Below are 14,809 nucleotides of genomic sequence, written 5' to 3' on the forward strand. Positions count from 1 at the left end.
TTCCACCGCATTCCTTAATGACGGTTGCCTCCCAGTGTGAATTTCTGGGTATCTTTCAATTGCAGCGAGCTAATCCCCTGTAATTCTAGCATGGAAACTCAGGACCAAAATTCTCTGCGGCTACAAAGTTTGATTGACATGAAAATTGCAATAATCTAACGTCGAGTCCACTGTATCGCATCTATGGGTATAAGTACAGAATGCTGCCCCCTTGAGTTGGGAATTTTTTTTGGCGATCGAATAATGTTCAACAAGCGCATTATATCATGCTAAACGCTGCAAAGCTCTTCAGCAGCCTTCTATTCAGAAAGCATCAGTTGGGCTGCAAGGAAAAGAATCAAGGCAGTGGCGTACTACTACCACTTTTCGTCGCTGCGAGTGGAAAGCGGCTCGTACGAGAAAGGAACGAGTTAGATGTACAGAGTTAATAAATCCCAGATTTGTGATGAGCAGACGGATCTCATGTAGATTAAATGCTTGTGTTTGAGATTTTTATCTGCTGCTCGCTCTCAAGTCCAAGCAGAAGACTACACTAGATTCCTTCATGTCAAGCCGAATAAGGAAGGATTATTTTCATACTACTGGGACACTGATAAACTGATCGAACACCCAGAGAAAGTGCTCTATCTAAAGTGCAACGGACTCGTCGCCTGCTCATGCAGGTTTCCCCTAAAAATAGCGTCAAACTGAGACACTCACTCTTCCTTCCGCATCATCTATTTAATGAAACAATATTTGAACGACGACACCTGTTAAGAATTGCAAGGAAGATGTCTCCTCAGCATGACAAAAATTATGATTAAGTGGTAGTAAACAATAAACACATTGTATGCCACAACAAAGTGAACACAAGTCTCCAGGCGAGGAGGATTGTCGCACGGCATATACATGCACAGATTTGACCTAGTACCCCAGTGGCTGCGGTGATCTCCAGAAGCTCATGGCAATCTGGACAAAAGACGTTCCGACATCGTCCACGATCTGGGGTACATGTCGTTSGAAGACGATAAGAATGGAAGGAGAATACACCAGCAAACTTGATGTTCTCAGCCATGTCCCTTGAAAGGTGGTGAAGAAAAGAGTAAAGTTCATTGCACTGAAACCGCATTCGTTACCCATACAAACTAGACGAGACCAGCCTTGATTCCGCAAAGATCAGTCATGAGTTGCGGTTTCGGTCTTGCTCTGGCTGTTCGTCACTGCTGGAGTACTGCCCCGCTGAATCTGTGGGAGATGTCGCGGTCGAAGAGGAGGACTCTATGTTTCGGACGAGATTTTTGTGAGTCGCACTGATACACATACCGATAAAACACTGTCAGTTTTCCTTACCTGCTGTCCGATATTCGTTGTCTACCTTCGATGCGCCTGCGCTGTTTCCCGAGCCGTTTCCATCCACGATGAGTGATTGACGAGCTTTCAGACGTCGCTCGGTCTCCCGGATCTTGGCCTGCAGTTCCTCCAGCTCTCTCGCTTTTATAATCATTTGAAATCTCCTGAGTTACCGGGGCCGTTGGTCAACCCAACTGTCTCGTCATACAATGAACAAGCCTCTAATGAGAACTTACTTCTGATCTATAGTCTGCGACAGGTGATCCACATCCGAATCCAGTGCGAAAACGCTATCCAGCGTTGAGGAAAAGGCCTGAGCCATGGTCCTGCCATGTCTTGGTCAACGCCAACGTTCTGATATCGGGCGCAAACAGGAAGACGAACGACTGTGGGCGACCCTTTGGTTTCCATTCCTGCTCCATGCCCGACATATTGCCCTATTCTCAACAGTGTTCGATTATGTGAGATCAAATGCGGTACGAAAGTACAATCCGATCGAGAAAGATAAGGTGTATAGACGCTGTCAGATCGGTTGGTCGTCTTTGTTCCGTTAAGGAGACGGGTGTTTGAGCGTGCGTCAGGAGGGGGAAGGGGTAAGGTGATCAGTCTATCGGCCAAAAGGTAAAATTAAGAGATATAAGAATTAAAGTGAGATTAATATAGTAGCATGAGACCAGGACCGGCTGAGAATCTATGAGAAAGCTTGATGGACGGACCGGACTGATTGCTGGACCTATAGACCACAAAGGGAGGAACCGCTTTGCGAACCGAGCAGAAGAGCAATAACGAGGAGGCTATCAGCGTGACAGTGCACGGTCGGAGAGCTACAAGGCGCAACAAGTAGGTGTTCGGCTGCAGCAGGAGTACCAAAGACCAAAGCAGGATTGATGAGGAAGGGAGGGAATTGGAAACAAACAAAGAAGATGAAAATAATAACTGATAGTACAGGTTGATCAGTAGTACTAAGTTGTTGCGCTATGGGACCTAGTTAGGTCGTCTACTGCTATTTCTCCTGTCTCCTTTTCTTTCATGCCTGCAGTAATTAGATATTTCTCCATACAACAAGTCGTCGAATCTAAAATTATGGGGAGATTAGAAGCTCCATTCTGGTGTCCACCATCCGCCACTGCAGGAACTCCTTTTGTGTATACTTCCTGACCTTCTCATGTTTGGAGATGCCGCAGGTTCAATGAGACGAGAACTCTGTTGTTCCTCGATCAGCCATCTACCCAACTTGGAGGCGCGCACTGCAATGCCACTATCAGCTTCCAACAGTTGGACAGGGAGCTTCGAGAAAGGGGTTCTGAGCCTGCTACCTAGGCTGACTCCATGAGCTTCTTGCCTAAGTGAGAGAAGCCCCTGACGATGTGGGGTATTGTCATTTTAAGGTATGTACCTTGTAATCGCCATGTAAAGCCACAGCATTTTTTTATCGTCCAGCATATCAGAAGTGCCAGTGGCAGACGTCATACAATAATGATATCCCAGGGAAATTCTCCAGTAGTAATTGAGGCAAGGTTCTCATAGGTATCTCAGCCCCTGTTCCTTTTCCTCATCAGTAACGCGCTCGTCAGTGGTCAAAGCACCTCCTGGTCTTTTGAATGGCTGCCCAGAAGACTTTGAAAGTTTGAATTCTCAACTAGCATACCAATGTGTGATTCTCATCGGTGACTCTTCATTCTCCAAAACCAATATGGTTGATTAATGCCAATGTGCCCTGGACCTACCACACCTCGCATGGTATGGATATAGATAAAAAATGACATGCAATTTGTCGTCATGCTGCAAGATGAAGTAGCGTCATCGCCAAGGTGCTGCATCTGAAAGGGGCCCCCTGGAAAGAGGTAAGGTACAGKAGGTTGTACTGTAAAGTAATTACATTAAGGTAGCCATTGGATACCAGAATTCCACATAATTTTGGGCATGTTGATCAGTGGACATAATTCACGTGATTTAGCCCCTCTGTTGGGCGGTCGGGGTCCTTTGTCAAATTTTCCCTCTCTGGAAGGAAGCAGAGACCACCACCAGAAAGCAGTCTTGTCATAGCAGTAGCTCGTCCCTCTGCACCCAGCAACGTGTTCATCACCATTTTCTCAGTCCATCAAGAATTCGTTCTACGCATCAAATACAACCTTTCAAGTTAAAATTCCTCTGCCTCAAAGCATTTTTTTTCCCCCGATTTTTACTGGCTCACTTTTTGTCGGTTTCTGGACACCGTGTCTCCCTCGAGAGATTTTCTCCCTGCTTTTTCTGCACTAATGGTCTAAACCGCTAGCCGCACCAGTTGTGGTCGCGTTCTCTAGTGGTTTGGTTGATTAGAGGATCCGGGTCCATCGGGCCAACCGCCGACATCGTCCATCACCGTGGCCCCCATTTCCAAATCTTTCTCCCCCAGTGGCCGAGCGAACGGGCAATGGGGGATGCCTCCTCTGTCGGCTTACACTCCTTTTGAATCTCTCCTTTTCTTCCAGTCTCTTGCCACCTTGGGTACCCGTCCTATCAACTTCGCATCCATCTCCGATATTCTACGTAACAATACGTTCGTTCGCGAGAATGTCGCATTCAACGCGGACAGGCTCAAGCCGGAGGCCCTCGAGGAGTTATACACTACCTTGATGCGAGATGGACTAGATGGCGCCGAAGCCGTCTCACTTCCCGAACAAAATGGTGTACATCCCGAAGGCGCTCAACCCACTAACCCGCTGAAACGTAAGATCGCGAGTCCACGTCCGGAGGTGTTAGTTGATAAGGGAAGAAGCCATGCTAGCTTTCTTCCCGAGTTAGTGTCTCATCTATATGCCAAATACAAGGAACTCGCGACTAGAGAGATTCGGAACGAGGAAAGGAAATATAAAGAAATCAGTGATGAAATTGAAAGGCTACAGAAGGAGGAGCGCCAGAAACCCTCACAGGCAGCACCTGCGCCAACGTCTGTACAGGTATCCACAGGACGAGGATCACAAGCGAAACAAGACTTTGCGCCGGAGCCCATGTACTTGGATGTCAAGGAGGAAAGGCCCGCTCAGCAACTTCGGCAGGAACCCAGCCAACCTGCAGTCCAGCCGCCGTTGGATTCCAAGGTCAAGCAAGTAGAGCAGGAACCGCAGCGCAAGGATATTGTACCCTCGCCACCGCAAGAAGAGCTAGSGCAACCGACGGCGCCGTCGACAGCGGCCGCAGCGATACAACAGCCCCAGGTGCCGCCCACTCAACCGCCAGCTCAACAGCCAGCTCAACAGCCAGCTCAACAGCCTAATGCTCAACATTTTCCGCACACGCCTGCTGGATTACCCTCAAAACCACAGCCGGTTGATGGTCAGGCACCCTCGGCAGTCCAACAAGCACCAGCCACCGTGCCTCCGACAGTGTCTTCGGCACAAAAGGCGAAGATTGGGCCTGCTGTACATTCGCAGAAGCCCGCCGCTGCCCCAACTCCGAGCCCGGGCAATTTGCCAACTTTTACGGCAGCGCCCTTGCAAGCTCAGCATGACATTCACAAACCTTCTCCTGTTTCTGCTGCATCTCCAGCTTCAGCAGCCAGACCTGCAGGCAAGAAGGGTGCTTCAGCTGCCACGTCTGTCTCAGCATCTCAACATCCCACACCCCAGCCAATAATTCAGCAGTGGTCCTTACATCAGCCACCTCAGACCCCGCAGCCACCGCCTTTTACCTACCCGCAACAACAGGCAGATAAGCGTGCTACGGTGGGGAGACCATCCGCAAGCGCTCTCCAACACACAGCGAAACCCGAGCCTGGAAAGACTATTCAAGCTACTCCCCAAACGCCTGTACCTTCTACGCCAGGGCCTTCTTCGGCACCGATCGTATCAACAGCGGTCAACGGCCATGCTCGGGGTTACCAGACGCCTGTCGGAGCAGCGCAAGGATTGCTTTCGGAAGCGCAAAGTGTCCATCGCCCTCAGCTCTCCGTCGATACGAGATCTTCTACACCTTGGAAGAAGACACCTCGGCTTAGCATTTCCCTGTCGCCCAGATCACCGGTTCGACCCCGGCCAGAGGATGTCAGCCCTATTAGTGAAAGAGCTTCATCGCCAATTGAGTTTTCTGAGCCACTTCCAGAAGAAACAGGAAGCCGCCGAAACAAACGCCGCGCTGTTGAAGAAAGGGCGGCGAAAGCAATTCAGGAACCCAGCCTGGCGCAAGATTTGGAACCTAAAGGGCGGCTGAAAGCCAAAGTAGAAAGAGCCACAGGGTCCGCTGCTGGAAAGAAACGGGATCGAAGCACGACCTCCTCAAGAAGCCGAGGAAGGTCCGTAGTGTCGCGCGATGAGGAAACCGTCGCCGAGGCTGGAAACGGGCCTATTGGAAAGATCAAGCATGAGTTGCCTGGTACCCCGGCTAATATCCCAGAGACATCTGAAGTGGAGGGTCGTGCCAGTGGAGCCCGAAAAGGCGCTGCCGCTTTGTCTCAGACCGAAGAACGTCCAGGGAGGGGGAGGCCGAAACGCAAACGCGGGATCAGTGACGCCCCAGAGCCAGAGCCAATCCCGACTGAGCCTAGCCGGCCGGAATCGACACTGTCCTCATCATTCGTGTTGTGTCCTCGTAACTTTCCCAGAACTGGAGCACCCATAATGAATGACGTGACCATGCATAAGCATGCCTCAATATTCGCGAAGCCGCTGGCTGAGCGAGATGCACCTGGGTACCGAGATCTCATATATCGACCGCAAGATTTGAAATCCATCAAGTCGTCCATCCATCAAGGCAGTAGAGCTGTGACTGCAGCTACAGAAGCTGCCAGCACACCAGCTGCAGATGGAGAGTCCCCGGCTCCCAATGCAGGCACGACTTCCAAGAACGCTGTTCTAGTGCTGCCAAAGACTGAAGACGTCATTCCTCCCAAAGCCATAGTCAACTCGGCACAGCTGGAGAAAGAACTGATTCGCATGTTCGCTAACGCCGTCATGTTCAATCCCATTCCGCAACGTGGGTTCGGACCTGCCTTCCCGATGATCAGCGATAATGGGTCACGAGAAAGCACGCAAGCCCCCGAACCGGATGAAGGAGGCATCATCAAAGACACTCTGGAGATGTTCGAAGATGTCGAGCAAGCGGTGACGAGATGGCGGGCGGCGGAACGCACTGCTGATGAACTAGCGAGCAAGAGCATCTTATCCCTTCGAAGAGGGAGCACGAGCGATTTAAACACGGATAGCGCAGATGAAGTCAAGGGGCCATGACACGCTGCTGGAAGGATTGGAAGTTATTGGATGAAATGTATGATTAGCGGGAGGGATCTGCCTTCAAATTCCAGAAAGGCCATCGTGTATGTGTAGCATATCTGTGCCAGAGCGCTGTTACAAGCCAGCCACAGGCATCATGAAATGAATCTAAAGGAAATACGAACGATTTCACCAAGCCGCATTATTGTTAAGACGTTCTCGGCGTTTGACATAAGATTTCCGGCATTACTTCTTGTTTCTCATGACCATCATCTTTTGGAATATCGTAACCTTTTTCCTTTCATGCCTTTCATAGAAAGTGACTATCAAGCAGCCCCCTGTAAAGCTTGTTGAGGCTTTGTTCTCCCTAGTCCCTCTTTAGCATAGAAGTCCATCGGATATACACCTCTGTTCGCGCTATCCCAGTGCTCCCTCACACCCAACGCAATCAAGGCCTCATACGGCGTCAGAAGTGGCCGCGGGAATGCATAGCCCCAGTCAATACTTAACCTGGGGCAAGCGATCTGCACCCAGCACTCGACATCCGACATGGACGCCAACTTTCCGGGAAAGATCTCACTCAGAAGCAAGTTGACAAAGGGGATACCGCGCTCGTTCAGGTGGTTCTCGATCATAGCCATGGTGTTCGGGTTCCCTTGCCGGCCGAGCGAGCCTAGGATGATGCCCCATTTCCTGGCCGATTTGGCGGTGTTGATGGCGTCTCGGCGGAGGGTGTGCATCTCGTCATGGGAGTAGGTCTCGCGGGAGAGAGTGCGCGAGTACGGGTCGTAGCGGTATGCGGGGATGGTAGGGTTGTGGATCATTGCGGATTCGAGGTGGAAGCGGCCGTCGCCGAGGTAGAGGAGGATATCGATCTCGGTGGGGGAGAGTTGGGGCGAGGTACAGCCTAGGATCTCGCCTTTGGACAATGGTGCGATTTGCGGAATGACAACTTTGAATCCGGCGCGTTCAAGCACGGGTTTGAGGCCGTGAAGGGTTGCGTTGAATTGGATCGTGCCGACGGTTGCGATGGTCTTTCCTGGCTGAAAGTTGCGTTCTAGCGTGGCGATCAGGTGAGAGGTGTCGATGCTGATGTCGACGAAGATATACAGAGTTTTGATTTGAGTCACATCAACTGGGATGAGGCAGCTGTGCGCATAGTGGACCAGCAGGTCGCATCCTAGAGCACGAGCGGTATAGTCGTCGATACAGCAGGCGCCGTAGGTGACATCGCCCATTATCAAAGTCTCCGTCCCCGGGCAAAACTGCGTCAGGATATCGGATATCGTGGTAGCGAATATGAGTAAACCCTCTGGAAACTGTAGGGCAACACGTTTGGCGCCCGATGTCCTTATCCGATGGATCGTCTTGGGTATCTCGAACGAGTAATTCTTGGGCAGAAGTTCAATTGCGGCCAGGATTTCAGGATCTTCCAGGATCTCGGGCGGGACTTGATTTAGTGTTCTTGGGTTTTTTCGGGGCGCGACTGTCAGAAAGCATCATCAGCCTATGTTTGCAAGTGCGAATCAGCATACAAACTGAAGACCGATCACTCACCTCGTTGAACGCTTGTGGACTCGACATCTTTAGAACTTGTAGAGACATCTTTCTGTGCTTGCGCATCTGCTGTACGTCTTCCGACAAATCTCTTCTTTGGTTGCCGAAGATTGCTAGTCGATGCACTCTCTTCCATCTTTGTTTCTGGAGCAGCAGAAGACATCAATGGCTCTGTCATGATGGACTGTCGATTCTGCTCGTTTCAAAAGTGGGATGGGCCGATTTTCTTTTCCTATCCTGACTAAGATGGACCACAAATATTGATGGTGGCGGATGGATCAGGTGGGGTCGCCGAGTGTAACCAAGCGGCTTTTCTCCGCATTCTCGGCTCGATAAAAGCATCTAGAGGCAATGGCAGCTGCTCGTTCCTCTCCTTAGGATACTCGCGCATTCCCTATCAGCTCTTCGACTGACGTTGTCTTCCGGTCATCTTGTATTCCCTTGGATCATGGCTTTCCGACCGAGACTGAACCTGTTCTCTGCCTCTCGAGCTGCTCTACCTGCTCGACGCTTTGCGACAGAAGCGCGGCTAACCTCGGACCACGTTCGCATTGTCGAAGTAGGTCCACGAGATGGACTACAGAACGAAAAGAAGTCTATACCACTTGAGACGAAGCTGCAGCTCATCGAGAAGCTGGCGAAGACGGGAGTGACGACCATCGAGGCCGGATCTTTCGTACCTGCGAAATGGGTGCCACAGGTATACATCTCATGATTATCAGCAGATCTGTTTGAAGTAACGTATGAAGTTTTTCGACTGACTGATTTTGGGTCCCATAAGATGGCTAGCACAGCAGAAATCTGCGAACATCTGCTCCAATCACCACCCCAGTCGCAGCATGCTATTGCTTATAATTACCTGGTACCAAACGTCAAGGGGCTTGAGAGTCTCATCAAGGTCATGGATGCGACGGGTTCTAAAGCAGAGACACCTGGCTCAGCGACCAAGCCTCCAACCTCTACTGAAATTTCTCTCTTCGCCGCAGCAACGGAAGCATTTTCCAAAGCCAACACCAACTGTACCATTGCAGAGTCGCTCGAGCGAATCCGCCCCATCGTAGCGCTTGCCAAGACGAAAGATATTAGGGTTAGAGGGTATGTTTCTGTGGCTTTGGGCTGCCCATACGAAGGTCCAGATGTTCCACCAGCCAAAGTTGCGGACATCACGGCCACACTCCTTGAAATGGGCGCTGACGAAGTGTCGGTTGCGGACACCACCGGCATGGGAACTGCTCCACGGACACTTGAGCTCCTCCAAGCACTCAAGGCCGCCGGTATTGCAAACACAGACCTGGCACTTCATTTCCACGATACGTACGGCCAAGCCCTCGTGAACACCATAGTGGGGTTGGAACACGGCATTCGGATATTCGACAGTAGTGTCGGGGGTCTCGGTGGTTGCCCTTATTCTAAGGGTGCTACTGGTAACGTATCAACTGAAGACTTGATCCACACGCTGCATGGACTAGGCATGCATACTGGTATCAACTTGGAAGAGATGTCCAAGATTGGCTCATGGATTAGCAGCGAGCTGGGCCGGTTCAATGAGAGCAGGGCGGGAAAGGCGATTCTTGCGAGAATTCAGGACAGTGAACATAAGGCTGTTTGATAGCCTTTTATATTGCCTTCATTGTCAAAAGCCGTGGCTTCCATGTTCAGCTATGTCTTGTGCATTGTATACTTCCTCTTTGTGACTGGCTTTATATTTCAAGTAGCGTCAAGGAGTCTCTAAATGAGTAGTTCATCATGTCATATACTATTAATATAGTTCTCTTGATCATACATCCTTTCCACGCTCATATATAGTACAATTGAAAGGGCGATCAGCATCTCTCTTCACTGATCAAGTCCATCAAGGAGCCGGTATGCAAGACGCTAAATGATGCAATGTACAAAGCCTCCCCAGTATAGCAATGTCGCAAGGGTAGGACGTAGGACGTAGGATCATCCCAGTGCACAATCAGAAATCTGTGACACGACCACCGTAGCTCCAGTCGCCCTCCGCCCCCCATCGCAGTGGCTCGTTCTTGGGTCCCCCTACTTCTCCAGTCTTGGGATTCTTCTCACCCTCGAATTCAGGCTTGAGACTGTGCCGCAGATCCGGATGAAGCTCCTCTCCTTTATCCGTGGCCTTAAACTCAGGCTTTTCTTCAGCGGCAGGTTGGGAATGTGGTGACTGGTTGACTTTGGGGGGGGCGCGAGGCGTACTAAATGCGCCAGTCGATCGTCTTTGAAGCTCTTCAAAGAGCTCTTGCTCTTCCTTCGGTAGTCTTGGAGGAGCTGGGCCCCGGCCGAATGCGAAAGCCGGCTTGTCGTTCCGGAGAACGGAGTAACATGAGAATGATCGGGAGGAGACTCTGAGAGTAGAGCTGGAGGGTACAAATACCCGACGAGGTACGAAGAAGAGCGCCATGATGTTTCTTGTTGGAGAATGAAGAAGTGTCAGGCAAGCCGTCAAGAATATGTGAAACTATTGGAAATGCGGAGTGGCGGAGATGGCATCGAGTCATTTCTACTGCGTAAGTTTTGGCCGATAAGCGGCCCGCCCGATATCGCGGCATTTTCCTGGGCCCATCACAGTCACAGTCACAGTCGCTCAACTTTATGACTCTTGACTCTCCTTTTCTGAGTCCTATTTATTCAGTCCTTTCCCGAGTCAATTGCTTCAGCCATCTTTCATTCTCAGCCTTCTAGTGTCACTGCTGCCGCAATGACTTTCATGCGTGTGGCTTCGCGGCGGCTGCCGCTCACAAAGCGCCTGGTTCCTGGATTCCAGTCACCGGTCCAACAACGATTTGCTTCTGCAGCGGCAGGGACACAAACATCCAATGCTCCTCTGGATGTGAAGGCCCAGGTGACTGTAGGTCATATGAAATTAAAATTATTGTCAGTTCTAATAATGGCGATCTTTATAGAAAGAGGCAGTTTTGCCTAACCCAGACCCTGCGGCGGATTCTGCGACAGCAGCTTTCATAAGGGGGCGCACCCCGTACATGGTGCCTACATACGTGCGACCAGCTCCCGTAATGATTAAGGGACAGGGGTGTTATGTTTGGGATATGGAGAACAGGCGGTATCTCGATCTCACCGCTGGTATTGCCGTCAACTCTCTCGGCCATTGTGACCCGGAAATCGCAAAGATTATCGCAGAACAGGTGTGTATACTCAGGTTGTTTGACCGCTAGGGGTTTGTAGTTGACGTATGTCGTGCTCTGTAGGCCGAGACACTTATCCACGCCTCAAACCTCTACCATAATGCCTGGACTGGTGCCCTTAGCAAACTGTTGATTGCATTGACACACGAATCCGGCGCAATGCGCGACGCTTCCCAAGTCTTCATCTCTAACTCCGGAACTGAGGCGAACGAGGCTGCCATAAAGTTTGCTCGTAAGGTTGGTCGGTCTCTTGATCCCTCCGGAGCTAAACACGAATTCGTCTCCTTCCACAACTCTTTCCACGGCCGCACGATGGGAGCCCTCTCCGCAACACCCAACCCCAAGTATCAGACTCCTTTCTCACCTATGGTGCCCGGCTTCAAGTACGGCACCTACAATGACATTGGACAACTTCAGGAGCTCATCACGGACAAGACTTGTGGTGTGATCGTGGAGCCTATCCAAGGAGAGGGCGGTGTTAATACCGCGACTCCTGAGTTCCTGGCGGCTCTTCGCAAGCGGTGTGATGAGGTTGGAGCTGTGCTCATCTTTGATGAAATTCAATGCGGTCTATCTCGAACTGGCTCATTCTGGGCTCATGCTCACCCCTCACTGAAGCCTGCATCGGGCGAAGCCGCCCACCCTGATATCCTCACCACGGCCAAAGCTCTCGGTAACGGTATCCCCATTGGCGCTACCATAGTATCTGGCAAGACTGTTGCGGAGCACATTAAGACAGGTGATCATGGCACTACTTTCGGAGGTAACCCGCTCGCGTGCCGAGTCGCTCATCACATCGTCGAGCGCCTCGCCTCGCCGGAGTTACAAAAGTCTGTGGAAGCCAAGTCCTCTTTGTTTGTGTCTGGATTCCACAGCCTTCAGAAGAAGTATCCCGATGTTATCACTGAGATTCGCGGCCGTGGTTTGATCCTGGGCGTTCAGCTGTCCAAGGTGCACGCGGCCAAAGCGTCGGACCTGATCACCGCAGCTCGTGAGCGAGGACTGCTGATCATTACTGCTGGTGAAGGGTGTCTTCGCTTCGTTCCTCCTTTGACTATTACCGAGGAGCAGATTAAGACATCTCTAAAGATCTTGGAGCAGACATTCGATGCTGTTTTCACACATGCATAGGTGATTGCTGAGCAGTTGAGAATGATTTACTTTCGATATACCACTATTCTGCTCGTAGACTGACTCCTTTTGCGTTTCATTGCAGCCAAGCATAATAGTCTTATTTATTTATTTTCTCAGATATGTAGACAAAAGCAAGCATATTTTCGTGAACATCTGCCAAAGCACTCTCCTCAACTTTGAAGAGTATTATGTCGTTGATGACTATGGCTACTCTAGTGATGCCTGGCGCTTTCTCAGGCAGTAAGGCACCAGTGGTCACGAGACCAGTTGCCATTCTTATCATGACCGCATCGACTTACGCCCTTTCACCAGTTGTCGAAGACAGGCGATTGCAATGATTTCCTGATTGATGCGATCAGAAAATTGAGCCGCCTTGCTTTTGTGTACATTCAGAGTGATGGATGCATACGGTGTCTCATAGAATTATCTATCGACTCGTAACATACTAACCTACCTCCCTCGTTTTACTTGGTTATGCCTGCTGCTGCCGATACGGAGGAACAACCTATGCTGCCTCTTCCTGGTGCTCCATCCTCGTCATGGGCTCAGTTCTGCCACCGATTCCGTGCCTTGTTCAGCGGCGCGGATCCTCGCGTCTGCGTCGCCTTTTGGCTGTTTGGTGAGTCAATACAAACCGAGACTGTCCCATAAGTTGAAATATTCCTTAACGCTAACAATTGTGCGCTTTACCTGATCACCATAGGCCTAATCAATAATGTCTTGTATGTTGTTATCCTGTCTGCTGCCCTCGATCTGGTCGGGCCCAGTGTCCCCAAGGGAGTCGTCCTTCTAGCGGACGTGATACCCTCGTTCGCAACGAAACTCATCGCCCCGTACTTCATCCATATGGTGCCATACCCCGTGCGAATCATCATATTCGTCTTCCTTTCTGCCATTGGCATGCTCCTAGTTGCGCTGAGCCCTCCATATACCGATGGTGGGACGATAGCTACTAAACTTGCTGGTATTGTACTGGCTAGCTTATCCAGCGGAGGTGGGGAGCTGAGCTTCGTTGGATTGACACATTTCTATGGGCCTTTCAGTCTGGCTGCGTGGGGAAGTGGAACAGGAGCGGCTGGTCTGGTTGGAGCTGGTGCATACGCCCTGGCCACTACCTCGTTGGGTCTCAGTGTGAAGGCGACTCTGTTGGCATCTTCATGTCTGCCAGCGGTCATGGTAGTCAGCTTTTTCATGGTACTGCCCAGATCTCCTCTGCAGCCTCTTTCGGCCGCATACGCCGGGTACAGTGCCGTTGAAGAAAGAGAAGAGCTCGCGGAGGAACGCGCATTCATGGAGGGCGACCGTGACGTGATTTTCGACGAAGGGGAACGACTTCTGGGAGCTGCCAATCTTTCCACTCAGGGCGAGAAAACGGGTTGGCAGCGTTTCAAGGCGGACTTGAAACGTGTCCGGGGTCTTTTCTTCCCATTGTAAGTAGAAGAGTTGAATGGCGACGATTGGTCCCACGCTGACATCCAAACGGTAGTATGCTTCCATTACTTCTGGTCTACGTCGCGGAGTATACAATAAATCAAGGAGTGTCTCCGACACTGCTCTTTCCGCTTGACGAATCGCCTTTTGCGCATTTCCGTGCCTTCTATCCAGCCTACAACGCGATCTACCAGGTCGGGGTCTTTATTTCTCGATCCTCGACGCCCTTCTTCCGTATCCATGACCTGTACCTCCCGTCTTTCCTGCAGATTCTGAACTTGGTACTATTGACTCTTCACGCCGTTTTCAACTTCATCCCCAGTGTGTATATCATTTTTGTAGTCATCTTCTGGGAGGGTTTATTGGGCGGTTTGGTCTATGTCAACACATTCGCCGAAATCGGAGATCGTGTGCCAAAGGAAGAGCGCGAATTCTCCCTAGGAGCGACCACAGTCAGCGATGCAGCCGGTATCTGCATAGCTGGCTTCGTCAGTATGGTCTTCGAAGTCTGGCTTTGTGACTGGCAAGTCACACATGGGCGGGACTACTGCCGGAGAATATAGATGCATGCATAAATGATGACGGATGGCTCGGAATATAATAGACGCGATGTTCTCTTGACATATTATTTGCCCAGGATGCCTTGCCAATGTGCCTATCTGACTTAAGACTGCATCAACCGATAGCGTCACGGGTTGTGGAGGCTTTGACATGTGATGGCCATCCACAACCCACAACCAAGTCTTCGACAACCATGGGTTCTCTCTGATCAACCACATCGGAATGACCTTGACCCATTGACCCATTTACGGGCACCTAACAACCTCCCTATGATTTTAGTAGTCCCTCTTATTCCAGTATCCTGATAATCCTAGTGGAGACTTTTCACATGCTCCGCCCCAGTCACGGCCTCGTCCACCATTCATCATCACCCTAAACAGCCTGCCTACTGACCATTATTGCGCCAACCCATCCACTATCCTCCAAATGGATTCTCAGGGACAAACATCGTCAGCG

The 14,809-nt window shown here is 50.7% G+C and overlaps 7 protein-coding genes across 7 annotated transcripts; 4 read left to right on the forward strand and 3 right to left on the reverse strand.

Annotated features, from left to right (window-relative positions):
* Positions 1–1,159: 1,159 nt before the first annotated feature.
* On the reverse strand, positions 1,160–1,760 carry Asppvi_007814 (uncharacterized protein; the record flags this gene model as incomplete). Its single annotated transcript, XM_043303697.1, has 4 exons — positions 1,160–1,257; positions 1,330–1,493; positions 1,566–1,655; positions 1,714–1,760. 4 exons carry the CDS (start codon positions 1,758–1,760, stop codon positions 1,160–1,162), a joined length of 399 nt encoding a protein of 132 aa, XP_043159632.1.
* Positions 1,761–3,749: 1,989 nt separating this feature from the next.
* Positions 3,750–6,533, forward strand: Asppvi_007815 (uncharacterized protein; the record flags this gene model as incomplete). Its single annotated transcript, XM_043303698.1, has 1 exon — positions 3,750–6,533. One exon carries the CDS (start codon positions 3,750–3,752, stop codon positions 6,531–6,533), a length of 2,784 nt encoding a protein of 927 aa, XP_043159633.1.
* A 308-nt stretch (positions 6,534–6,841) lies between these two features.
* Positions 6,842–8,250, reverse strand: dph1 (2-(3-amino-3-carboxypropyl)histidine synthase; the record flags this gene model as incomplete). Its single annotated transcript, XM_043303699.1, has 2 exons — positions 6,842–8,001; positions 8,073–8,250. 2 exons carry the CDS (start codon positions 8,248–8,250, stop codon positions 6,842–6,844), a joined length of 1,338 nt encoding a protein of 445 aa, XP_043159634.1.
* Positions 8,251–8,520: 270 nt separating this feature from the next.
* On the forward strand, positions 8,521–9,681 carry Asppvi_007817 (hydroxymethylglutaryl-CoA lyase; the record flags this gene model as incomplete). The annotated part of the gene is made up of 2 exons (XM_043303700.1): positions 8,521–8,772; positions 8,854–9,681. 2 exons carry the CDS (start codon positions 8,521–8,523, stop codon positions 9,679–9,681), a joined length of 1,080 nt encoding a protein of 359 aa, XP_043159635.1.
* A 351-nt stretch (positions 9,682–10,032) lies between these two features.
* Positions 10,033–10,485, reverse strand: Asppvi_007818 (succinate dehydrogenase assembly factor 4; the record flags this gene model as incomplete). Its single annotated transcript, XM_043303701.1, has 1 exon — positions 10,033–10,485. The coding sequence occupies one exon, from the start codon at positions 10,483–10,485 to the stop codon at positions 10,033–10,035; it is 453 nt and encodes a 150-aa protein (XP_043159636.1).
* A 297-nt stretch (positions 10,486–10,782) lies between these two features.
* Asppvi_007819 (acetylornithine transaminase) lies at positions 10,783–12,358 on the forward strand (the record flags this gene model as incomplete). The annotated part of the gene is made up of 3 exons (XM_043303702.1): positions 10,783–10,932; positions 10,988–11,227; positions 11,291–12,358. 3 exons carry the CDS (start codon positions 10,783–10,785, stop codon positions 12,356–12,358), a joined length of 1,458 nt encoding a protein of 485 aa, XP_043159637.1.
* Positions 12,359–12,835: 477 nt separating this feature from the next.
* Positions 12,836–14,355, forward strand: Asppvi_007820 (battenin family protein; the record flags this gene model as incomplete). The annotated part of the gene is made up of 3 exons (XM_043303703.1): positions 12,836–12,980; positions 13,065–13,791; positions 13,848–14,355. The coding sequence occupies 3 exons, from the start codon at positions 12,836–12,838 to the stop codon at positions 14,353–14,355; spliced, it is 1,380 nt and encodes a 459-aa protein (XP_043159638.1).
* Positions 14,356–14,809: the final 454 nt, after the last annotated feature.

This window comes from Aspergillus pseudoviridinutans, assembly GCF_018340605.1.
Source record: "Aspergillus pseudoviridinutans IFM 55266 DNA, scaffold_5, whole genome shotgun sequence".
In the NCBI taxonomy this organism is placed as follows: Eukaryota; Fungi; Ascomycota; class Eurotiomycetes; order Eurotiales; family Aspergillaceae; genus Aspergillus; species Aspergillus pseudoviridinutans.